Source organism: Anabrus simplex, chromosome 6 (genome assembly GCF_040414725.1).
Source record: "Anabrus simplex isolate iqAnaSimp1 chromosome 6, ASM4041472v1, whole genome shotgun sequence".
Classification (NCBI taxonomy): domain Eukaryota; kingdom Metazoa; phylum Arthropoda; class Insecta; order Orthoptera; family Tettigoniidae; genus Anabrus; species Anabrus simplex.
In genome coordinates, this window is record NC_090270.1 from 186,296,417 (window position 1) to 186,322,582 (window position 26,166).

Sequence of the window (26,166 nt, forward strand, 5' to 3'; positions counted from 1 at the left end):
AACGTGTAAAGGGAGCTTAATGGACCAAACTCTGAATGCGTGTTGCGTGTGTTTACTGTGTGATAACTGATAAGTACCTACTGTGAACAACATCATCAAAGGAAGAAATCGATACCTTACTACAGCAAACTTCAACTTTACTTTTTTTGGCTAGTGGTCATAGCACTAACACATCGAAGGTTTTCGGCGACGCAAGGATGAGAAAGGAATAAGAATGGTAACATAACGGTCATTGGCTTAAATTAAGGTACAGCCCCAGCATTTACCTGGTATGAAAATGGGAAAACTACAGAAAACCACCTTCAGGGCTGCCGACGGTTGGATTAGAATCCACCATCTCCCGAATGAAGTTCACACTATGCGACCCTAACCGCACGGCTGACAAACTCCGTACTATTGCGTTGTATCTGCACATTAGTCCGCATTTTCAAATACAGTATGTACTATATTTCTCTAAAAGCAAAGGGACAGTGAAAATTCTCGTACACTTCGCATACGAGCATAGGCTAGATTTGCCAATTATTGTGGTTTGCGTCATCAGTCCATAGACTAGTTTAATGCAGCACTCCATGCCACCCTTTTAATTTCTACGTAACTGCTACATCCTACATCTGCTCTAATCTGCTTGTCAAATTCATACTTTGGTCTACCTCTACCGTTCTTACCGCCTACACTTCTGGGTGTCTTAAGATGTGTCCTATATTCTCTCCTCTTCTCGTCAAATTTAGTCAAATCTATCTCCTCTCACCAATTCGATTGCGTATCTTTTCATTCGTGATTCGATCTACACATCTCACCTTCAGCATTCTTCTGTATATTGAGGCAAATCTCTAAAAGCTTTTCGACCCAGCGAGTTGGCCGTGCGGTTAGGGGCGCACACCTGTGAATTTGCATTCGGGAGGTAGTGGGTTCGAACCCCACTGTCGGCAACCCTGAAGATCGCTTTCCGTGGTTTCATTTTCACCAGGCATATGGTGGGGCTGTACCTTAATTAAAGACACGACCGCTTCCTTCCCACTCCTAACCTTTCATATCCCATCGTCGCCATAAGACCTAACTGCGCCGGTGAGACGTAAAGCAAATTGTAAAAAACAAAATTCGGATGCATAGGCGGCGTGTTTTCTCCGTGACGTTTCTCAACCTGTTTCGTGGTACGGCCCGCGCGTTGTTATACCGTCCTTGTTAGTTCGTATTATTGACAACAGATAGAGACTGTTGAATTAGGGTCAGAGACGAAATGACGTCATCATACAGAGTGTAGCAGCCGTAGCAGGTGAATCGTTGACATATCGTCTGTTAGATTTGTGTGGACCTGTCTGCCTTTTTTTTGCTGATCTGAACAAAGTGTTGCTTGACAAGTGCATGCTTACCGGCTGTTGGTTATTTATAGGTAATTGTTCGTGACACATTTTGTTTACGATTTTACTGTTGGTTAACATTTCAACAGCGTGAGAAGATCATCAGCACTGGTTAAACAATTGTGGGTGGAGCTTTCGTGTGTGGCGTAAAAATACATTTTAGTGTACTACTGGATTAGCATAGTTGTGTACAGTTTCACAGTCAGGATTGTTGAACTTTTATTATTATTCAAGACTTGAATTTGGCTTTCTCCCAATTTGACACCGTTATTGTGGTTCAAGATGTGGAGTTTAACTGACAAGATTTTATGAAATTTTAATTGTGGCTAAAAAAGTATTCTTAAAGAATGGAGGATAATGATATTAATAAATTACTGGAGAGAAATGGAACACAACAAAGAGTTCCATTCCTCAGATCAAGTCGTGAACGCGACGTATTTCCAGATGACCGTAGCGAAACTTCATCAAAACATAGGTAAGTTCATATTGTAAACATGTTAGTTTAACCATTTCATCCCTTTCCAGTCCGCATCCGGTAGAATGAAAAATTCCTGTTGGAGATTTTCATTTTTCTTATTCTTTTCTGGATTTATTTTCAGATATAGTGGTGGTAGAAAAAGTATCAAGAAAACTTCTACATATGAATCTATTTTAACTTCCCGAAGTGGTTATAATTTGCGAGGGGTTTCAAGCAGGTCTAATAGAGGCCACAGTGAATCACCTTCTGTAGATGCAGAACAGAGGGTAAGTTTCGAATTTTCATTCTTTGTGAGGTATAGAATTGTTTTTAATTGGACCTATACAAATACAAACACATTTTCTGTTGTTAGTAACTGATAGGTCTACTTCTCTTCAAACTTACATTCTTGCATGTTTGTAATAAAATTATTTCACAGGGAGTACTTTTACAGGTTACCTAATTTAAGGCATTTTTAAAGTTTCATTCTTTGGACCTTTCCCAAATCTTATATCCGTTTCCTTTCCTTGCAAAAATGAAAAAGAACAAATTAACAGAAAAGTTCTTATACTTGTCAGTCATATTGTTAGTATATAATCTGCTGCATACCAGTACCATTTTTCTCTTTAAAATTACAAAAAAAAAAAAATCCAAAATGAAATGAACTTATTTCAGTAAAACAACCTGACAAAAGTTATACCATACCTCATTTAACTGACATTATTATTATTATTATTATTATTATTATTATTATTATTATTATTATTACCAACACATGACTTGTGTAGGTCAGCTACGAAAAAGTTAAGATAAGAAACATGACATTCTAGGTGTAAGGCTCATCTCTAAAGATAATACGCAGCTTGATGTTATTGGAGTGTACAGATCTGGAAAGGGTGGCGCTGATGTTGATAGAGAGTTATTTGATAAGATAATCAACTATGTGAGAAATGATATGGAAAGGAACATGATTGTAGTAGGTGATCTCAATTTACCAAATTTAATTTGGAAAGGTAATGTGAATGACAGGACACATGGTAAATGGTAAATGAGTTAATCTGGGCAGGACAGCCGAGTCAGAAAGTGATGGAACCAACTAGAGGGAAGAATATTCTGGATATGGTGCTGGTAAAGCCAGATGATCTTTATAGAGAAGCTGAAGTAATATATGGTATTAGTGATTACGAAGCTGTTTTCATTGTACTTAAAAATAAGTGCGATAGAAAGTACCGTTGTAAAAGTAGGACTAGTAGGTAGTACCATATGGCTGATAAGACAGGGATGAGGGAGTTTTCAAAAAGTAATTATGATTGATGGAAAATGGTAAATAAAAATGTAAACAGACTGTGGGATGGGTTTGAAGCAATTGTTGAGGAATGTGAAAACATACGCTCCTTTAAAGACCAGGCAAGTTGGCCGTGCGGTTAGGGGCACGCAGTTGTGAGTCTGCATCTGGGAGATAGTTGGTTTGAGCCCCACTGTCGGCTGCCCTGAAGATAGTTTTCCATAGTTTCCCATTTTCACAACAGACAAACGCTGGGGCTGTAGGCCTACCTTAATTAAGGTCACGTCTCCACTTCCTTTTCACTCGTAGGTCTTTCCTATCCCATCATTGCATTAAGAGCTACCTGTGTTGGTGTGATGTAAAGCCAATTAAAAAAAAAAAAGAGCACCTTTAAAGATGATAAGCAATGGTAAACCTGCTATATTGTAACACAGAAGTAAAGAGACTAAGAAGGAGGTGTAGGATAGAAAAATGGTTATGGAAGTGAGGAGAAATTGAAGGAAATTGAATGTAGCGAAGAAGTCGGCTAAGGATAACATGACAACAAGCGTAATTGGCAGTTATACAAATTTTAGTGAAGACTGGAATGGTATATCAAGGTACATTAAGGCAGAAACAGGTTCCAAGAAGGACATTCCAGGAATCATTAATGAATATGGAAAAGTGTACAGTGTGTGAGGACTTACAGAAGGCAGAAGTACTGTATTCGTTCAGCAGTATGTAAACATTGTTGGTTACAAGGGTAATGTCCAGATAGAGGAGATGACTAGTTGCTAGTCGGCATTCATATGGACTAAGCAGCGAAAGTCTAAATTCATGAACTATTATCATAGTCATCCTCCTGTGGGTGAGGGTGGTAGAATAAAACTCACGGTATCCCCTGCCTGTTGTAAGAGGCGACTAAAAGGAGCCCCACGGTCTCTGAACTTAGGAGCATGGGTTGGTGACCACGGGGCCCTAGCTGAGTTCTGGCATTGCTTACACTTAGCGTGTGCCAGGCTCCTCACTTTCATCTATTCTATCTAACCTCCCTTGGTCAACTCTTGTTCTTTTCTGACCCCGACAGTATTACGTTACGTATGCAGGCCTAGAAAGTCTTTCATTTTCACTCCCATTGTGGTTCTTGTCTTTCTTAGGCCGATACCGCCATTTCTTGAAGTGTTGGACCCCTTCCATTTTTTCTCTCTGATTAGTGTTATATAGTTGTACTTCCTCTTAAAACAATGTCCGCCTCTGTAGTGTAACAGTTAGCACAATTAGCTGCCATCCTCGGGGGCCCGGGTTTGATTCCCAATACTGCCAGAAATTTAAGAACGGCAGGAGGGCTGGTATGTGGTGAAACAGTACATGCAGCTCACCTCCATTGGGGGTGTGCCTGAAAAGTGCTGCATCACCTCAGGATGAGGACACGAGTTTACTTTACTTTTAATACAATTATCACCACTACTCTTATCATAGTCGGTATGATCAAACTGAATAAGACATAGGCCTAAATGATTGGAAATTGTATTCTCTATAACTTTTGTTATGTAGTAGTTTTTGGTAGGACAAATAACATTTGTATGTAAAAAAATTAATTTTTAGGCACCTTCCCCTAAATTACCATTTCATCCAGGGTGAATGCAATTATTTATAACCTTATTTCCCCGATTTACATACTGATTTTCATTAAATTCTGTTAACCTATTTTCTCATGGCTCGGCGTTGATATGGACTTAGCAACAACAATCCAAATTCATGAATGTCTCTGTTATCGTAGCCGGTAAGGTAAAAATGTATAGGACATAAATGATCAGAAATTTAATTGTATATAACTTTCGTTATGTAGTATTTATCGATTGGAACACTAATAACATAAATATTTGAGAACTACATTTTAGGCCTGTAGTGTATTTTTAAAAATACATTGAGTGCGCTGGTAACATCAGGGTAATGACACAGAGATGTATACTCTCTGGAGAGAACAGCTGTTCTTCTCATTGGGACTTTCATTGTAATGTAGAGATACGCCATGCTGTGCATTAAATGTATGTCTAAATAAAATAATGTTAAGTACTGAATAAATATATTTAGTAGTGTACAGAACATAACAGTTGGCGACGAGGTGAAAGAATAAATAAGTACAGTATTGCTAATATCCTGCACAGTACTGTCAATCGACCACTGAAAATATATACCTCTATTTTGACACAGGTTACACTCAGAAGAATGGATTCAGAACAATTTGCTATGCATTCAACCGACAACAACAAATCCTGCTTACTCAGTTTATAACAACATTCCAAAAAGAATCAGGAAGAGAAGTCTCACATTCCGGTAACTGTTCAAGTATTCAACCATTTGAAAATTTTGATTCTAGGAAGGAAAAATTTGGATGCTATATGGAAAGGTTTGAGAATTACGTAGCGATGAGAAATATCACAATGAATATTGAAAGTCTGTTTCGAAAAATATCACAGATGATGAAAAGAAAGCACAGCTACTATGCGTCTCTATAGGTTCTGTGCATTACAACAGTCTATCTGTGTTTCTAGGCCCAGAAAAATCGATCAGAACTCATTTACAGATCTGGTTAAACTGTTCAGCCAAATGCTTGTTCCCAAGAAAAGTGCCGTTGTTTCTCAGCATTATTTTTTAAATGTTTATCAGAAAGAGGGACAGTCTGTCGCCGATTTTGTTGCAACTCTTGAACGCAATTTAGCTGAGTGCGAATTCACAGTCAAATGCCAATGTCAACGTACAGTTTCAATTTCGGATGTATTTCTAAGAGCCCAGTTCATAAGAGTTTACGGGGTGATTGGTTACGCGAACAGCTACTGCAATCTAATGTCACCATTTTTGATGAAATCTTAGCTAAGGCTATTATTGGAAACGTCTAGAATCAAAAGTAATGAATTAACCAGACAAGCCTCTTCATCGGCATCTGAATTCGACAACAGCGATACATATAAGGTTATTGCTTGCTCAGATCACCGCTCTCGACGGGATCACAGTTAAGTCATAAATGAAAGAAAAGTTCCACCTAATCAATACTATTTTATTGTCACAGGTCGAAACCGGTCCTACATGTGACAATAGAATAGTATTGATTAGGTGGAACTTTTCTTTCATTTATGACTTATGGTGACTATCAATACGGAATAAAAATGAAATTTATCAATCAAGATCGGGATCACAGTTTTCGTTATCGTTCTCCGAGCCCCAGTTATAGCAAGAGTAACCATTCGTTGAGCCCTGACCATCCATGCAACACACGTTCACCGAATCAAAGTATCCAATATGGTCAACGTTCTCTCTCTAGTGGAAGAATCAGACCTAATTTCAGAAGATTAGGAATTGATAACCTCTGTTTCCGATGTGCCAAGCCGAATCATCGTGTGTCAGAATGCCGAGTTAGTAGGTATGGTATTAGATGTGAATTTTGTGGAAGAGAAGGTCATCTCGCCAAGATGTGTATCACCAGCCTAATGCGAAATTCCAAATCAAAAGCAGATAGTTCCAGCTCAACTAAATCAATTTCAGTTATCCCATGTGATGTCCGGGATCATTCGTACGGTGTAGTAAAGCAGAACCTACTTTTTCTCCGTCACATGTAGAATTATTTGAAGTTACTCCTGACTCTGATAAATATTTAGTTAATGAATCACTAAACGATAAGACAATGTTTTGAAGTTGCCTCTGGTGCATGTTTTACTCTGCTTCCTGAAGATGCATTTAATGAATTGGATCTAGGTTTACCCTTACAACAATCTGAAATTGCCTTTCGTTCATATTCAGGCAATATGAATGTGGGAAAGGTAACAGTCTCAGCTGTATATAAAGACAAGGAAATCCAAGATGATATATATAGTCCGTAAGGGCTATTCGGCATTACTTGGAAGATTGTGGATTAGGAAACTTGGTATTGAATTAAAGGAAATAGATGCTAGCAAGGAAAGTACACTCTTGATGTATCGAGTAAACACTATTTTTTCAGTTGATGACATAATTAATGAATTTCCTAATGTTTTTGAAGAGAGAATTGGACGTGTTCCAAAATGTGAAGTAAAGTTACAGTTACGTGAAGGAGCTAAACCAGTATTTACACGAGAACGGGATGTTTCTTATGCACTTCGCGAATGAGTTGAAAGGGAGCTGGACTCACTAGAAGCAGCTGGGGTCATATCTTCTGTATCATAAAGTGATTGGGGGTCACCGTTGGTCGTCATTCCCAAGCCAGATTTAGGAGTTAGATTATGTGTTGATTACAAATGTGGGGTAAATGAGAAACTTGTTGCTGCAAATTACCCCATAAGGCGAATTGATAACATGTTGAACAGCCTACGTGATTCCAAATATTTTTGTAAATTGGACTTGTTCAAAGCATATTCTACACTTGAAAGTTGATGATGAAAGTGCTACAATCCAGACTTATCTACACATTGTGGAACATATAGAATGAATCGTCTTGAGTTTTGGAATTAAAACAGCGCCATCCAAATTTAACAGAATCATTTCACAAATCCTCAGGGGACTTCCAAAAACAGAAGCCTATATTGATGACTTAATCATACATGGATCAACTCTGGAGGAGTGCACACATAATTTGCGGTTATGTCTGAAGAGATTATTTGATTTTGATCTGCATGTCACCCGAGCTAAGTGTTCTTTCTTTGAAGAGATAATTGAATATTTGGGCCATGTTAACCAGCATAATACCATTAGTAAGTCCCCAGAAAAAGTTAGAGCTGTTAATGACATGCCTCATCCTACAAACGTTGATGAACTACGCAGATTTTTGGGACTAATCACATACTACTCCAGGTTTATACCAGATTTCTCCACCATGTCATATCCATTACTGCACCTGCTCCATAAAGGTCAATGTTACATATGGACTTCAGAATGTGAAGCCGCATTCCTCAAGTTAAAGGCAAGAGTTGTGTAGCGATAGGGTCTTAACGCCCTATGATCCAAAATTACCAATAGTTCTGACGTCAGATGAAAGTCCAACAGGTTTTGCCGCTGTCCTTAGCCATCTAATTGATAGAGAAGAAAGGCCGATTGCGTATGCATCACGATCACTGACTACGTCAGAACAGAACTATAGCCAACTAGACAGGGAGGCTTTGGCAGTTATGTTTGCTGTAAACCACTTTTACGCCTATGTTTTTGGTAGCCACTTCACACTACTGACTGACAATGAGTCGCTAACACGTATTTTTCAGCAAAACAAAGCTCTACCACAGATGACATCTGCTCGTCTACTATGATATGCTTCGTTCTTGTCGGGATTTGATTACACAGTTCAGTTTAAGAAGGGTGCAGAGAACCAAAATGTTGACTGTTTATCGCAGGCTTCCCTACAGCAAGTCCATTCTTCAACAGATATCTCCATCGGAGATTAAGTTAACCAGTTATTTACGCACCTAATTCTTCAAATTTCAAGCGAACGACTCACATTTCGCACCATCCAGGATGAAACATGTAAAGATCATGAACTGAGTAAACTTGTTTTTTATTTACAGAATGAACGGATGGTTTCAGAATATACTCTGAATGAGGGTGTGCTGTTTAGACAAGATAGAGTTGTTATCCTTTCCAGACTAAGAGATCAGGTTTTGAAATGAACTTCATGAAACTCATTTGGGCATCATGAAGATGAAACAGCTGGCCCGTCGTTATGTCTATTGGCCTGTAATTGATCGAGACATTGAACGCCTGGTAAAAGGATGTCATGTGCACTGACAAGAGCAAATCCACCAAAATCGCTAGTGCATCCATGGGACGAACCAAAAGAGAACTGGGAAAGAGTGCATATTGATTATACAGGACCTTTTGTAAACTGCAACTTTCTGATTTGTGTGGACACCAAATCGAAATGGGCAGAAGTGCAAATTTTACGAGATACACCAAGTACCTCCACAATTGTGTTGCTAAACCGTATATTTGCTTCTCATGGTTTTCCAGCAAGCATTGTCTCAGATAATGCAACCATTTTTGAAAGCAATGAATTTTGCACTTGTTCAACAAATGGCTTAGCAGAACGACATGTTCAAATATTGAAGAATCGTCTCTGTTCTGCCTCAGATGATAATGTCCCAGTCCATGAGAAAGTACAAAAGATTCTGTTTTGATACCGTGCTATACCCCTTGCATGTGGAAAGTCACCAGCAGAGCTGTACCTGAACCAGAAAATGAGGATTCGCGTTGATGCTTTCTTCCCTATCTGACCTCAACATTCATTATCCGTAGGCAAACCACGACGATTGTTTCAAGTGAGGGAGAAAGTCCAGGTGAGCTTCCTTTAACAAATACACTTGGAAATTTGGAAAAGTTGCAAAGAAGTATGGTCAGCGACACTACCTAGTTATTTTGGACGAATCAGGAAGGACACTGAAATGCCATATTGACCAAATGCATGGGATACTGATTCAACCTAAATCAGTTACATTAGAACCAACCCAGTCATACTACATGCCTAGAGCTCCAGATTGTCATGTCTCAGTTAATTCTGATTTAACAGTATCACCACGCCAAGATCCAGCTGTTCTAGTAGAAAATTCACCAACCCCCGATATGGCAGTGACACCACAACATAATCCCGATATTCCAGCAAATGTACATGTCCTTAGATCATCAAGACTTACTCGACTGCCTGTGCGGTTCCGTGATTTTGTTTTGTGAATCAACTCAGCTCGACTGTTCTTTGAGACGTGAGGTTCCTTTTTCAAAATTCCATAGATTATCTGTTCTCCCTCTTATTTAATTAGTCTATATTCCTTATCTGATAAGTTCACAGCTTCAAAGGTTTATTTAAAATTCAGTGTATAGCACGATTCTAAGTGGGGGAGACGGGAGTGTATTTTTAAAAATACATTGAGTGCGCTGGTAACATCAGGGTAACGACACAGAGATGTATACTCTCTGGAGAAAACAGCTGTTCTTCTCATTGGGACTTTCATTGTAATGAAGAGATTACGCCATGCTGTGCATTAAATGTATGTCCAAATAAAATAATGTTAACTAGGCCTACTAAATAAATATATTTAGTAGAGTGTTCAGAACATAACAAGGCCTTCCCATAAACTACCATTTCAGTCAGTGTGAATAGAATTATTTACAGCCTAGATTGTAGTGTTTCACTTCCTACTTTACATACCGATTTTCATTAAATTCTCTTCAGTCGTCTTCTCATGATGTGCATACAGACAGATAGAAATTACGGAAATTTAAAAAGTGCATTTCATTGTTACTGTGGACACGACCAATATAGAAATACCATACTTTTTGCATTCAAAGCAATTTTCAACAAAACTCTTGCTTCGGCAGACAAAAGAACCAAACAGATATTTTTTAAAATATGACTTATCTAAGGTGTTTGATAGGGTAGATCATGGGAAATTACTGGCAAAAATGAGTGCAATTGGACCAGACGAAAGGGGGACTGAATGGATGACTATTTTTCTTGAAAATAGAAGTCAGATAATTAGAGTAGGTGAAGCATTATCTGACCCTGTAATTGTTAAAAGGGGAAGTTCTCAAGGCAGCATTATTGTACCTTTATGTTGTCTTATATACGTGTGTGTGTGTGATATGAGTAGAGAACTGGAATCAGAGATAAGGCTTTTTGCAGATGATGTTATAAACGTACTGAATAGAGTAATAAATAATTTACAAGATTGTGAGTGATGGCAAAAGGACCTTGACAGTGTCGTGGGATGGCCAGGAGGCGTATAATGATAAATGGGGTAAAAAAAAAAGGTCAGGTTATGAGTTTCACAAGCAGGAAAAGTCCTCTCAGTTTTCATTACTGCGTTGATGGAGAGAAGATTCTTATAAGCACCTAGGTGTTAATATAAGGAAAGATCTTCAGTGGGGTAATTGTAAATAGATGTTACAGATCTCGTCACATGGTTATGAGGTTATTTAGGGGTTGTAGTAAGGATGTGAAGCAGAGGGCTTATAAGTCTCTGATAAGACCCCAATTAGAGTATGGTTCCTGTGTATGGGACCCTCACCAGGATTACTCGATTCAAAAACTGTAAAAAATCCAAAGAAAGGCAGCTCGATTTGTTCTGGGGGATTTCCAACAAAAGAGCAGCATTACGAAAATGTTGCAAAGTTTGGACCGGGAAAACTTGGGAGAAAAGAGACGAGCTGCTCGACTAAGCAGTATGTTCTGAGCTGTCAGTGGAGAGATGGCATGAAATGACATTTTAGTAGATGAATAAGTTTGAGTGGTGTTTTTAAAAGTAGTAAAGATCACAGTATGAAGCTCAAGTTGGAATTCAAGAGGACAAATTGGGGCAAATATTTGTTTATAGGAAGAGGAGTTAAGGATTGCAGTAATTTGCCGAAGGAGATGTTCGATAATTTTCCAAAATCTTTGTAATTATTTAAGAAAAGACTAGGTAAACAACAGATGGGGAATCTGCCACCTGGGCGACTGTCCTAAATGCAGATCAGTGGTGATTGATTGATTGATTGATTGAGGTTTATTTATTGTATTGTAACAACAGAATGGACCCTTCTGTATTTTTGTGTATTTATCATTAACTCTGTAATAAAATTTCATATTAGTAATGGAAACATTTAATTCTAGAGAACACAACGATCAGAACAGATGCAAACAAGACAGCGTGTGGTTGTTAATGGTGCTTCGGTCCACACTGTTGCTGATGGTGATGAAGTTACAAAACGGCACTCCAGAAGGGAGTTATCAAAAAGTGTAAACACTAGTGATTATTCAAGTGACGAGGGAAAAGGACTGGAGACATTAAGAGGGACTGCTTATCCTCTGTACAAGCAGGCAGGAGATTGGTGGGAGTGAGTATCAGAAAGTTATATTATTCTAATTTTATTACACGTGTAGTAAAAAAATATCTTGCAGTATGCAGTGTTAATCGTATGTTGTGGATTTTATTTTGCTTTTATTATTATTATTATTATTATTATTATTATTATTATTATTATTATTATTATTATTATTATTATTATTATTATTATTATTATTATTATTATTATTATTATTATTATTATTATTCTATATTCATTGAAATATTTGTCTTGGGAGATATGAATAGCACAATGGCTTATCTGCTGACTTTCCACACAGATGGCACAGGTTCAAATTCTGGTAGGTTGTTTGATGTCATTTTCACCTGAAAGGTTGCACTAACCATATCAGAAAGGTCATATCCTGCATGAAACTCATACCTAAAACTCATCAGCCATCTTGGCTCCAGCAGCCTTAAAATAAAAGTTAACTGGGATAAGATGAAAAAATATAAAATGTTAAGTGTTGTCATCTCTCTTTCTTTCATTTCTAACTGTTCTGAAGAATGATAATACTTCATTGATTGACTGAAGTAGCATTATTTAATTCTCTATTGCTTTGGTGTACTCCCATGATTTATTAGTGTACAGGTACTTAATGGAGTTCACCTAGTCTATATTTATGTGCGTTAGACAAGTTATAATTGTTGGCTTTCCTGTCTTTTGCAAATAAGCACAGGAAACAGGACAGTTAACTAGTGTAGACAGACTGGTAAATATAAATCCTCCATTAATGCTTGAAGCACCCTCAATGAAACTCTCCCTATTTCATTAAGTGATTTGTACATAAGGGAAGTTTTCTTTTTTCCATTTTTTGAAATTATGCTCTAAGTAATTAGAATGAATAACACATATTTGTATTACTAAAGCAGCCTTGCAATATTACTGTCTGTAATATTGAATCAATAATACCAACAGTATTGTGAATTGTAATTTTGATCAAGTATTAATGACAGTATTTTACCAAGTAGAGTGGGCGCACATGTTCACACGGTACATCTGCAGAGCCAAACTCTGCATTCAGGAGACAAGTGAGTTCATACCCACTGTTGGTTGTTCTGGGTATAGTTTTCTGTGGTTTACCATTTTCACTTATAGGCAAATGCTGGAACAGTTCCAATTTGAAGGCCACAGCTGATTATTTCCTCCTTACCCAATTGCAATCATCATCATTAATTTTATCTTAATTAGGTTGGCGACAGCATCAATATGTCATATAATTTCATCTCACTTCATCCCTGACCCTGTGTCAAGAAACAGAACTTAGGGGTGTACATACGTACATCACTGATTGTAAATAATCGTTATGTTCTAGTAGTAGAATTGTTTGGGTTTCATCTTATTGTTTGCTACAAAATGCTCTGTATTCTGTAAACGTTGCATGAAAATCTGGCTTAAAAATCTTCAAGTGTATTCTCACATAAATTTACTACAAGAAAATCAACATACCATTGCTAGTAATTACCACAGTTACTTTTGGATGATTACTGATAACTTCAATAGGCGTGTGGAAATGGTAAACTTATTTCTAATTAGAAGTAATACATGGCTGCACGGTTGTTCAGGCAGCATTTTGTACAGTTCAATGAAGTTTTCTAAAAGCTCATGTTCTTTATCACTTTTTACTCCATTTTTTTTTTCCAAATGTTCTACTTCTTCCTCCACACTAACCTCTTTACACGTTTCCGTTATGGGATCTGTGTGACAGCTCTGGGTAACTGGATGCAGTACTGACAGTAATATTGACAAATGTGTCAGTGCATCATTAATACTGCCATTTTGCCCCATTCCAGGATGATACTGATGGTTTATTTTAAGAAATCTGGATATTAGTATTGACTGTCATTCCTTCAGTATTTTTGTACTACCATCACTAAAACTGTTATTACTTCAAAATACTGACAGTAATACTCACATGAAAGGGCTGCCTAAAAGGTGTTTTCACAGACTCATTGTTCAGACATAGGCCAGGACAGATTATTTTTCTCCTGAATGCTTTATTGTGTTTGCGATGATCTAGTTGGAGATGGTAAAGACATAGGTAGTTTATCTACCGGGTGTATCAAAATTCAATACTTGCAACTTCTAGGGATGATAGAAGTGAACAAAATGTTTTTCGGTAAATAACCCTGGATGTGTAAAGAATATAGAAATACCATACTTTTGACTGACAATATCAGGAACTGTATTTTAAGGTCATAAAGGAATTATGACTCGTTATTCAAGACCATCAATATTACATATTCCGTTAAACATTTTTGAAATGCAGTGTCTGTGCTGTGAAAACACGCAGTCTTTTTCCTTTTATTTTTTTTCCAAACTCATCATAAATAGAGTAACTGTTTTGAAACCTTACTTGGAATTGGTTTAGAAATAACCCTTTCTACAGAATCGTATTTAATAATAATGTTATTGGCTTTGCGGCCCACTAACTACTTTTATGGTTTTTGGAGATGCTGAGGTGCCGGAATTTAGTCCCGCTGGAGATTTTTTACGTGCCAGTAAATTTACCGACATAAGGCTGACGTATTTGAACACCTCTAAATACTACTGGACTGTGCCATGATCAAATCTGTCACATTGGGGTCAGAAAGCCAGTGCCTCAACCGTGAATCATGTTTAGCAATTAATTCTGTTTAATTTAAGGATCATGTTTGCATATCACAAATTGACATCTAAGGGTTATTGAAATAACATGATTATGATTTTTAATATAGGCCTAGAAATACAATAATTTCTTTTTTATTTAAAGTAACTTACATCCTACATACAGTAGAGTGCACATTAATCCAAATAAGGAATAGAAAAGTGTTCTTGTAGAAGTCATATCGGTTCTGCAATTACAGAAAATCCTAACTTAATACTTAATGCGACCTCCTTTGTTCTCCAAAACACCAGCGGCATGTTTTGGCATGGATTCCACCAATTTTGCATAAATATTCCTTATCTCATCATGAAACTACACCTTGATAAGCGAACATATCATGCTCACTATCGTTGATCTATCCAGTTTTTCCATTCCCTTCTTGCAAATGGACCTTAAATTTTTGATTGGATGATATCGGGTGAGTTGCCTGGCTAAAGGAGTTCTTTTTGAACGTTTTTGTCTTCTGTTCAACTTTTTGAATTTATGACTTGATGCAAGAAACCTTACTTGGAATTGGTTTAGAAATAACCCTTTTTACAGAATCATATTTAATAATAATGTTATTGGAGGATGTTCAGTTTTTTTGTGAATATGTGCTGGTGAGATTTTCTGTGATTTTCTTTTTTTTTTTTTTTTTGCACGTGAGGAAAGTGCTGACCACAAACTTTGAAATGGCTTTCGTATGAAAATGCAACTTTCTTACAATCTTCCACAGTCAAGTCTGTATGGAGTTTAGCCTGTATCAATCACTGTTTGCTCCTTATGTCCGTCAGAAACTGCTTCTTTTCTGGTCTACACGTTCTTCTTTCTGACTCCAACAGTCTGCGCCAAACAATTGTAACACAAACATTTTGTCCACTCTGACTTAAATCTCAGCTTAGGTCAGAGCCTGGGTTTGTTGTACTCTTCCTAATGAGTAAATGGTCTTTTGGTGAACTCTTTCCCTTCCAGCCACAGTTTACTTCCTTCATCTATAAAGATGATCAAGTTTCTCAATAACCCTTCCAAATTGAATTTACCATAGCCACACCAACATCACATTGTGAAGCAATTTGTCTTTGTGTACTCAGTTAATGTCACAATTTTGAATATTTCCACAGGATGGCATCCATTATCAATTTGCAGTACAGCAACATAACACTGTACTGAAAAAGGATACAACCTTGCTTGGGGACATTCAACTAATGACTATTTAAAAAAAGTGAACAATAAGACAGCCATATACGTCCAATGTTGTTTGCTTTAAAGTGGGAACAGTATAGATAGGCCCTATATATCAGCCCAAAGCCTGGTTGGATCCTCAACAACTCTGCAGGCATCTGTCATAGATGGCCTGGGCATCACTGAGTAGACTTACGAGGGAAATGAGGAGTGAGGTACAGTAGTTCCCCTGTTATGTTCCTTACCAAGTCAGAGGTTGCTGTTATATATCACTCTTTACAAGCCCACTAAAATGCATGCACCAGCACAAGAAATGGAAATGTAAGGAATGGCATTACTAGCATCGCTCATGTATAAAGGTAAGAATGAGACTGATACAGGTCAATGAAAGTTAAGAAAATTGTTATAGCTCATATCAAAAGACATAGTGCACTGTAAACAGTACATCTTGCCGGCAAAGGCAGGTATCAGGCTGTATTGTCCCAAAATTTAAAATCTGTCTTTAAATGTTGAATTTTTGTATGTAGAAAAACAGCAACTGCCTTTTGACAAAGTCATATAAAATGTGATGTGTTAGACTTTACTGTTTACTTTATAGTTAAAATATTTTATATACCATACCTTTCAAAGATTTATGGGGAAATTAATGTTAATTAATGGGTATTTCAAAAGCCTCAGTCCACACAGCTGCCAATCTTCTTGAACTGAAATGTTATAGAGTGACCATTGTGCATGAATTATGGCCTCATGACAATGAAAAGCGAGTGAATTTCTGTAATTAGATTTTACAAAACGTTGAGGCACGTTTCATTTTCATGGTCACATAGCTTCACCAAAAAAAAAACCCCACAGAAACCCTGATTAATTCATGAAGTTCCTTTACGTGATGCAGAAGTACAAGTATGGTGTGCTGTAATTGCAAGGGAAATAATAGGGCCCATCTTTTTTTTTTAATGGTACAGGTATTGGGCACGGGTACCATCCAAACACACTCATACTATTGTATGAAGTATTGTTGACTAATACACAAGTAACATGAAGATGATGATAATAATAATAATAATAATAATAATAATAATGTTGCATTACAATCTAATCAATAAATTTGTCAAGTCTCAGAAAGCCAATATGAATATGAAACTTTACTTAAGGTGTAATATACTTTTTTTTTTTTTTTTTACAAGCTGCCAACAGTGGGGCTTGAACCCACTATCTCCCGATTGCACGCTCTCCTAACCGCACTGCCAGCTTGCTCGGTATGTGATGTACTGTGATGTAACTTAACTGATATATGCTGCCAATGATGATGAGTGCCAAGTTATTGACGAAACCCAGAAAATGACAAAGTGTAAAATTACTCATTAAAAAATTAGTCGTTAATCTTTACTTAATACAGTTTTCTGGATTTATGTTGCATGAACAGCAGCTCTCAACCCGTATATTGTTATGAATTCGTACAGAATCGTATTTATTTATTGTTGTAACCACAAACTTAAGAAAACCTTTATGCTTAGCTTAGATGCTGCAAGTCTCACTCACAACAATGAAACTTTTAAAGGCCATGCGGTTAAGGGCACGCAGCTGTGAGCTTGCATCCGGGAGATAGTGGGTTCGAACCCCACTTTCGGCAGACCTGAAGATGGTTTTCCGTGGCTTCCCATTTTCACACCAGGCAAACTAATTAATTAAGACCACGGCCGATTCCTCCCCACTCCTAGGCCTTTCCTATCCCATCGTCGCCATAAGACCTATCTGTGTCGGTGCGACTTAAAGCAAGCTGTAAAAAAAAAACTTTCAAAAATCAGAAAGACATCACTTAATCCTCTGCTCCAATGCTTTCACTACAATATTCTAATACAGAACAGTTACCTCAGCCCATGATGGCATGTCACTAGCGGAAACTTTCGTTCTGTAACTTTCCGCTCAATCTATTGATAGCATGGACAGTCTTCAGTTCCTGTACGCTAACCATGCTGTAGGCAATGCTCAAAGTGATGTACATCTGAAGTCACACACTCCTGACATCTTTTGATGAAACTACCATTCACATGCATCAGTTCTTCTTTGGTAATATTCCTAGTTTCTTCTGTAATGATCCCATGTAGTTCCTCTGTAGTGTGAGCATAATTCCTATAAACTTTTTTTTTTTTTTTTAGATTCCCACAAATAAAAGTCGCACATGGTAAGGTCAGGAGAATGCCATTAATCCCTGAGAAATACCTAACTCTGTCGCCAATAACATTTTTTTTATTTTGTCTAATGAATCATTGGTTTGATGGAATACCCGTAGTTTCTCTCATCATCTGACAACATTTTGAAAATGGTATGAGTATGTTTGGACCTTGTACCATGGGTTTAACTTATGTGGTTCCAGTGTTCAAATAATTTTTCTCATTTGTCACTACATGTGTGATATTAATATTTATACATCAATCCATTTTTAAATGTGATGTTATTTGTTGAAATAGCATAGCACCTTTGAGCTTCCCTTTAAAAGTTTGAAAATAGTAAATTGTCAGTAAATTCAATGCTTAAGGAATAATGTTACATTTATTATACCAAATTATTTGAATTGCTCATAATTACATGAATGAAACAACAAACTACCAACCCATGCTTTTTTTCTTCTCAAGGTATGAAATTTTAGTAATTACACCATTCTGTTGTGGGGCAAGGTTAGCTTACAATATTGTAGTATCCTGTATGTAAGATACCCCACAAGTCTGCATCATGCACCTACTTTTTGAGTGTTTGTATTTGAGTAAACTGAAAATGTAATTCATTCAGTTAATATGACACCCAGATGGCTGTAGAGGAATGCAGCCTCTTTGTCTTATGTCTGCTTGGCATTAGCACACATGTATGAAGTCAAATTAAGCTTCACTTTTCCTTCATGAATAAATATTGGAACAAGGTTCACTCAGCCTCGTGAGATCAACTGGGGAGCTGTTGGTACGAGAGTTAGCGGACACGGTCAAGAAGGTCAAGCAGTACTGCTGATGTTGACCGTGTGGCACTCGAGTATTTGCAGGCCATCTGGCTGGGAAGTAGTCTTCTTGGCAGGCCAAGTTCCTGAATGACTGTTGTGCCATAGGTTTATGTGGTTCCAGTGTTCAAGTAATTAATTTTCTCATATCTCATTTCATGTGCAATATTAGTACGTCCATGTTGTATGTGTGTGTTGGGTATTCAGCCCGAAGGCTGGTTTGATCCTCTGCAGCTCCGCCAACTGCTGTCATAAATAGCCTAGGCGTCACTGAAGAGGCGTACGAGGGAAATAAGGAGTGAGGTAGTTTCCCGTTGCTATTACATATCAGTCTGCCAAGCCCACTGAAATGCATGCACCAACCGACCCTATGAGCGATATTTTCCCACCATTCATAACAGGGACTGGCTGCATAAGCAATGGTATTACTAGCATCACCCATACCTCAGTCACTTTCATATTGTCGAAGCCAAGGATGAGACTGAGACAGGTCATTGAAAGTAACAAATTTGATATAACTTGGCCCATACCAGAAGACATAGTCCACTGTAAACACTATATCTCACCAGCAAAGGAGTCCATGTTTAAATGTGTTATTATGATTCTTTTCTGGGAACTTAATGTTTGTTATAGAAGTGAAGTAGTCAACAAGATCGACTTTTAATTGAGTAGGACCAGTTTTTAATTTAATTTATAGCTTGCATTATTTTTTGTTTTCATGACAGAAATAATACCGTATACATATATAAGCCATAAACATAAAGCATAATAAATTGTCCTTGGCATAGATAAGCATGTAGGCTACGGTATAAATGTGTCATATTGCAAATGCTATTAATTAATTACGGTAAATCAATGACAACGGAAGCTTATGGTCACGATTAAACTTGGGTCTTTAAATATATTCGTTAGGAGGCCCTTGTAATCAAACAATTGTTTTCAAAATGATAACATGAGAGTACCTTGCAGCGTTCAGCGCGATCGTTCCGCTCGGCGCTCGGCCCATCCCCGCGACGACCCTGACCAGTGACCACACTTCGACAGTGGCAGGCACCTTCACACAGTAATTACTGTGAAGTGATGGCCACGTTATTCTCAAACCCATAAAAAATATACTTGTATTTGTTTACATCTTATTTACGGCCATTGACGGGCCCAGTGTGACTTCAGCATTGCCTAAACTTACGTATGCCTGTCGCATGTCGTCTATTCTTCCGAATCCGTTTGATCAACTCTGGCGTATTTGGTTTGCGTGATCATAGGAAGTATTTTTTCTTTTCTTTTTTTTTTCTTCAGGACCATTTCGTTCAACTCTATTCTCACGCTCCTTCTTTTACTCGATGCTGCTACTATGCAAGTGGCCGCGCGGTTTTGGTCACTTAGCTATCACCTTGCATTCGGGAGGTAGTGGGTTCAAAATCACTGTCGGCGGCAAATGCCAGGGCTGTACCTTAATTAGGCCACGGTCGCTTCCAACTCCTAACCCTTTCTTGTCCCATTGTCGCGATAAGACCTATCTGTGTCGGTGCAACGTAAAGCAAATGTGAATAAAACTTGATGATAATAAACTAACATAATATTAATAATGTTAAAACATTGCAGGGTTCGTCTCTGTTGCATTAACGCTTAAAAGAGGGTGGGGGAGGATTGGCCGATGAATTTCTAAGAAAATGCTTCTCACTGTAGTAGTTTCAAAGTTGCTTTCCTATGGCACAGATTTCTTTGTACTGTACCGGAACTCGTGGATATCGGTGTTATTGCGAATTTATTTTATAAACATGATGTTACAGTAACAGCCACTGATAGATCAGTGGTGTACCCCTATCACCAAACTTCACGAGCCACCACTGGGTGTGCACCACTCAGCTCCGAGGGAAAGCATTGATATTGAGTCTCGGATTTTTGGCTAGCAGTTGGGTTGTTGGTTTATGTTAAGCGGAGACATTTTCTCTTGCTGGAGTTGGCGAGAGAGTGTCCCAAACTGTAGTGAATAGGGGATCTAAGATTAGCACATCCCCTTACACTACTGACCCCACAGAGAGCTGGAACATGCTATGACCCTAATTTTGAAATATTCTATTTATAAACCGTTGCTAGGAGACTTGCTTTTAGTGAGTCACATTTTTACGTTTGGCGTGATCTCCAAATATAGTCTCAACAGGCAATCGTCATTTATGGCTGAGAACAATATTTGTTCCTCTGAGTCATTTGTAAGCAAACATGTACCGGATAAACTTCCCTGCCATTAGAAGGCCAACGCTGCTGTGCAGCTAGTTTTTACATCTTCATTCACTTGGAGACTCGTGTGCTTTCATGGCCCGGCCTCGCACCGCAGGGTTCTGTTGTTCAAATCCCGAACACTCCATGTGAGATTTGTGCTGGACAAAGCGGAGGCGGGACAGGTTTTTCTCCGGGTACTTCGGTTTTCCCTGTCGTCTTTCATTCCAGCAACACTCTCCAATGTCATTTAATTTCCTCAGTCATTAATCATTACCGGCCGAGTTAGCCGTGCGTTTAGGGGTGCACATCTGTGAGCTTGCATTCGGGAGATAGTGGGTTCGAACCCCACTGTCGGCAGCCCTGAAAATGGTTTTCCGTGGTTTCCCATTTTCACACCAGGCATATGCTGCGGCTGTACGTTAATTAAGGCTACGGTCGCTTCCTCCCCACTCCTAGGCCTTTTCTATCCCATCGTTGCCATAAGACCTATCTGTGTCGGTGCGACGTAAAACAAATAATAAAAAAAGGCATTAATCATTGCGCCAGAGGAGTGCGAAAGGCCTTCGGCAGTCGGCACATTTCCTATCCTCGCTGGTAGGCGGGGCTTCATTCATTCCATTCTTTACCCGGCCGAGTTGGAAATAGACTATGGACTTCATTCAGTTGGAGACTCATTCAACTCCGTTATAGTTTTTTTTTTAAATCATATCTTTCCTTGTCGGGGTGCTTGTGAGTGTATATACAGTCATGGGAAAAAGTATACGTACACCTTAAACATTAAGCAATATTGTCGTTTGTAATTGACGCATTGTCCATAGGCCGCTAGAAATTTCACCACTTTCCTCTATTTCGGTATTTCACGAAACATGACTATGAATATGTACCGGAAATAACAATAGTACTTTGGTAATATTTATTTTAACAAGCATATCATCCAATAATTTCGAAATATAGATGCATAAAAAGTATTCGTACAGGTGGAAAATCTTCAGATCAAAAACCTTGATGACATCACTCGCAACGCCCTCTTACTCGTCTGTTTAATAGCAGTACCCGATGAGTCGTAAAATCTCAAGCTAATTTGGAATAAAATGAATGTACAATTTAATAAAATTGAAGAGGAAGGAGCTTTTCTTAAGAAACACCTCTTTTCAGGGTTGAATTTAGAGTTATTTAGTGAATTATGGTGCTATACCTTAATTTGGAATCCGCCGCAATTGTAGTTCTAAACCAGATCATAAGTGAACCCTTGCCATTATTCCGTTAAGGTGTGCACCCTGATCATTCCAATCAGCGCGTCAGAATGCTACGTACCAGTAGTATAAAAAAATGTACAGTATGAACCAGAGTAATCTTTTGCTAGTTGCTTTACGTCGCACCGACACTGATAGGTCTTATGGCGACGATGGATAGGAAAGGACTAGGAGTGTGAAGGAAGCGGTCGTGGCCTTAATTAAGGTACAGCCCCAGCATTTGCCTGATGTGAAAATGGGAAACCACGGAAAACCATCTTCAGGGCTGCCGACAGTGGGATTCGAACCCACTATCTCCCGGATGCAAGCTCACAGCCGCGTGCCCCTGACCGCACGGCCAACTCGCCCGGTAAAGAATAAATCTAACTCCCCAGCTATTACCCGTCAGTATTCAGACAGGCTGTTATTCTCGGTACGCAGCAGTAATCCCATCTATTGGAGATGTGTGGCAACATAGGAGATAAAGAATATCACAACAAACAATGTTCAATATAATGTTATTGTGGATCATTTTTATGAGCTTGCATATTGTAGGCCTTCACATTTAGTTTTCTTCCTACTCTGAAATACCACTCTTATCATAGTCGGTACGGTAAAACAGAATAAAACATAAGTTAAATGATCGGAAATTGTATTCTCTATAACTTTTGTTATGTAATACTTTTTGATAGGATCATAAAATCATTTAAAAATTAAATTTTGGGCGCCTGCCCCTAAACTACCATTTCATCCAGGGTGAATAAAATTGTTTATAGCTTAGACTGCGGTTTCTTATTCCCCGACTGTATACCGATTTTCATTAAATTCTGTTTACCTACGTTCTCGTGGCTAGGCATTGATATGGACGTACTGTAGTAACAAAAATACAAATCCATGAGTATCTCTGTCATAGTCGGTACGGTAAAAATATATGACATAAATGATCGGAAATTTAATTCTTTATAACTTTAGTTATGTAGTATTTATCGACAGGACCACTAATAACATACATATTTGAGAATTAAATGTTTTTTTTTTTTTTTTTTTTTTGCTAGTTGCTTGCTTTACGTCGCACAGACACAGATAGGTCTTATGGCGATGATGGGATAGGAAAAGGCTAGGGCTGGGAAGGAAGCGGCCGTGGCCTTAATTATGGTACAGCCCCAGCATTTGCTTGGTGTGAAAATAGGGAAAACTACAGAAAATCATATTCAGGGCTGCCGACAGTGTGGTTCGAACCCACTATCTCCCGGCTCACAGCTGCGCGCCTCGTCCGGTGAATTAAATGTTGGCCTTCCCCTAAACTACCATTTCACTCAGCGTGAATAAAATGAATTATAGCCTAGATTATAGTAGCTCATTCCCCGACTTTACATTCCGATTTTCATTAAATTCTCTTCAAACATTTCCTCGTAATGCGCGTACATACGGACAGACATACATTACGGAAAAGTAAAAAGTGCATTTCCTTGTTACTATGCACATGACCGATAAATACCATTTTTTAAAATTGTGAGCAATGTACAGACTCTTATTTTATATATATAGATTATATGACTTTACATTTGACATTACCAGAAACAGCGGAAATTTCTCTTATAAGACCAGTAGGTAACATCGTGGGGATAGAAAAGGAGGAAGCTAATTGCGGGGCATACGAGTGCGAGGGACAGGCAAATACATCTAACCCCATAACTTACATTTTATTGTTCTTTTCCTTTAGTTGAGCACTTGTTTTACGGAGTGTTGGAACTCAAATTAGGCGAAAAAATGGACTCAGCAGCGAGTCAGTGATATCTAACGAACCTCAAGAGAAAAAGGAAGCGTTTTAGAATGCACATCAGACCAAAATATAAAGGGAGTGAGTTAGAGCGTTCAGGCCTTACAGTCTAATGTGCATTTGAAAAGTTCGTTTTGAAGCCAATAGAATATGTATCAAATTATTATGCATTTAGCGAGCAACTTGCCTACGCGGTAGATTTCTCGAAGCAGTACACTACAGTGAAGGTAAGACTTTACTGCTAATCGTGGTAAATTGTCTAAGTTACATAAAGGTATTAATCGGCAGGGTCGACAGACTATACTGAAAAAGGATAGTATAGCGGGTTCAATCATATCAGTGTGTAACAAATTAGGCGCCTCCTTACCTGTCCTAGCCCTGTCCTATCCCATCGGCGCCGTAAAACCTGTCCTGTGTCGGTGCGACATAAAAAATAGCAACAATATTCTTCTTCTTATTATTATTATTATTATTATTTGTCCTACTGTGTTTAGAAGTCGTGCTCTTACAATACAGAGTCATAGGAACTATTTCCTACTAAGTCGAAATATGCTAGCTTCCCGTACCCATACTTGTTCTTCATTTTGTAAACAGGCTTCAGAGGATAATCTCCCCACTCCTCGCCGTCTTCGCTGAAGTTGCTGTTATATTATACAGTATAATTACTTGAACTATGGTTATTATTACTTACTACATACCGAGGGGAAGATAGATTATATTATACTTATCGTCACACATCACTCTTTGAGCACAGGATTTCCAGTGGATGTGAACATGCATGGCAGTGCACGAGACGTTTTTAGAACTAACGCTACAGTGAAACCTCGATATCTAGAATCACCTCGGGAGCCAAATTTTTATTACGAGTCATCAAAATTTCAAGATACAGAGAATGCCATTTTTGAGCACGTATAGCACATAATTGAATCATATGTATCTACGGGCTTATACTGAATACATTATTTTTAACAGTATTTAAAAATATACAGACAAACTCAATTTTACGGCATCAGTAGCGGCGATTGGGAATTAAAAGTCCGGGGAGCAAATATATATATACACACATACAGACAACAAACAGTATCGGGTTTGTGGAACATAGCGGATGGGTGGGTAGTTATATACATAAAAACCAGCTACAAAATGGTAAGTGTTTTATGCTCTCTGAGCTAATTTTGCCATAGACGTAAAGGTTGATAGTTTACTAACTTAAGTGCGGTAATAATAGTTTTTTGAGATTTCTATTCAATACTATATAATACAACTTTCATCAAAGGAACAATATTACACATTCAATTACGAAGAGGTATGGCGTGATTATACAATTAAAACCATTTAGCATTCGACTACACACTAAGAAACTAACATACACTAAACAGGCTGCCAGACTGACGAATGCGCACGGCAGGCGGGTGAATCATACTTCAGAATCCCTGACCTGGGCAAAAAGAAATATACCCCGGCTACCCTTCCCCACAGTACACTGCTGCACTACTTGCCGTGGCGCTATACAAATCCGTTAGCCGGGACGATCGATATTTTGTGTGTATATATTTCCGCTAATAATGTTGTTATTAATTAAAGAACATGAAGGAAATAATTAGCTGATAAGAAAACAGGGCTTGTACAAATTGCTTTCTTAAAAAATAATTCCTTTAATTCCTAGTTTCAATCGGCTAAAATGGAATAAAAATGTAATATTTTCTCCACAAAGTGTGGAGACGACTGCCTCCCCTCCCCTCCCAATCGCCACTACTGTACGGTATCACTTTAATTATAACCCTTATTATAGTAACTCTTTTAGAGGACAGGATACAGTAGTGAAACAAGAAACATACCTCCGTTAAAACGTTTCGGACAGAGCTCGATAGCTCCAGTATTCGGGAGATAGTGGGTTCGAATCCCACTGTCAGCAGCCCTGAAGATGGTTTTCCGTGGTTTCCCATTTTCACACCAGGCAAAATCTGGGGCTGTACCTTAATTAAGGCCACGGCCGCTTCCTTCCCACTCCTAGCCCTTTCCTGTCCCATCGTCGCCGTAAAAAGACCTTTCTGTGTCGGTGTGACGTAAAACAACTTGTGAAAAAAAGGAACGTTTCGGAAAAGTCCGTTCTGTTTGTTACTGTTAACCTTTCCTCCCTTCATGTTGAAACTTCTCATCAATACCACGCAGCCGAAATTCGTAAATGGAACTTGTCATCCGCTACGTCGGGGGTTGCTTTCG

At 38.3% G+C, this 26,166-nt stretch overlaps 1 protein-coding gene across 3 annotated transcripts in view; it reads left to right on the forward strand.

Annotated features, from left to right (window-relative positions):
- Positions 1–1,278: 1,278 nt before the first annotated feature.
- LOC136875926 (klaroid protein) overlaps positions 1,279–26,166 on the forward strand; it is a 301,369-nt gene continuing 276,481 nt past the window's right edge. For 2 of the 3 annotated variants that reach the window (XM_068228357.1, XM_068228358.1), the window contains exons 1-3: positions 1,279–1,833; positions 1,958–2,102; positions 11,685–11,908. In XM_068228357.1, coding sequence (XP_068084458.1) covers positions 1,706–1,833; positions 1,958–2,102; positions 11,685–11,908 — 497 coding nt within the window. In that variant the 5' untranslated portion in view covers positions 1,279–1,705. Of the gene's footprint in view, positions 1,834–1,957; positions 2,103–11,684; positions 11,909–26,166 lie in introns of those variants that run through there. The other variant, XM_068228359.1, reaches the window with a different exon arrangement.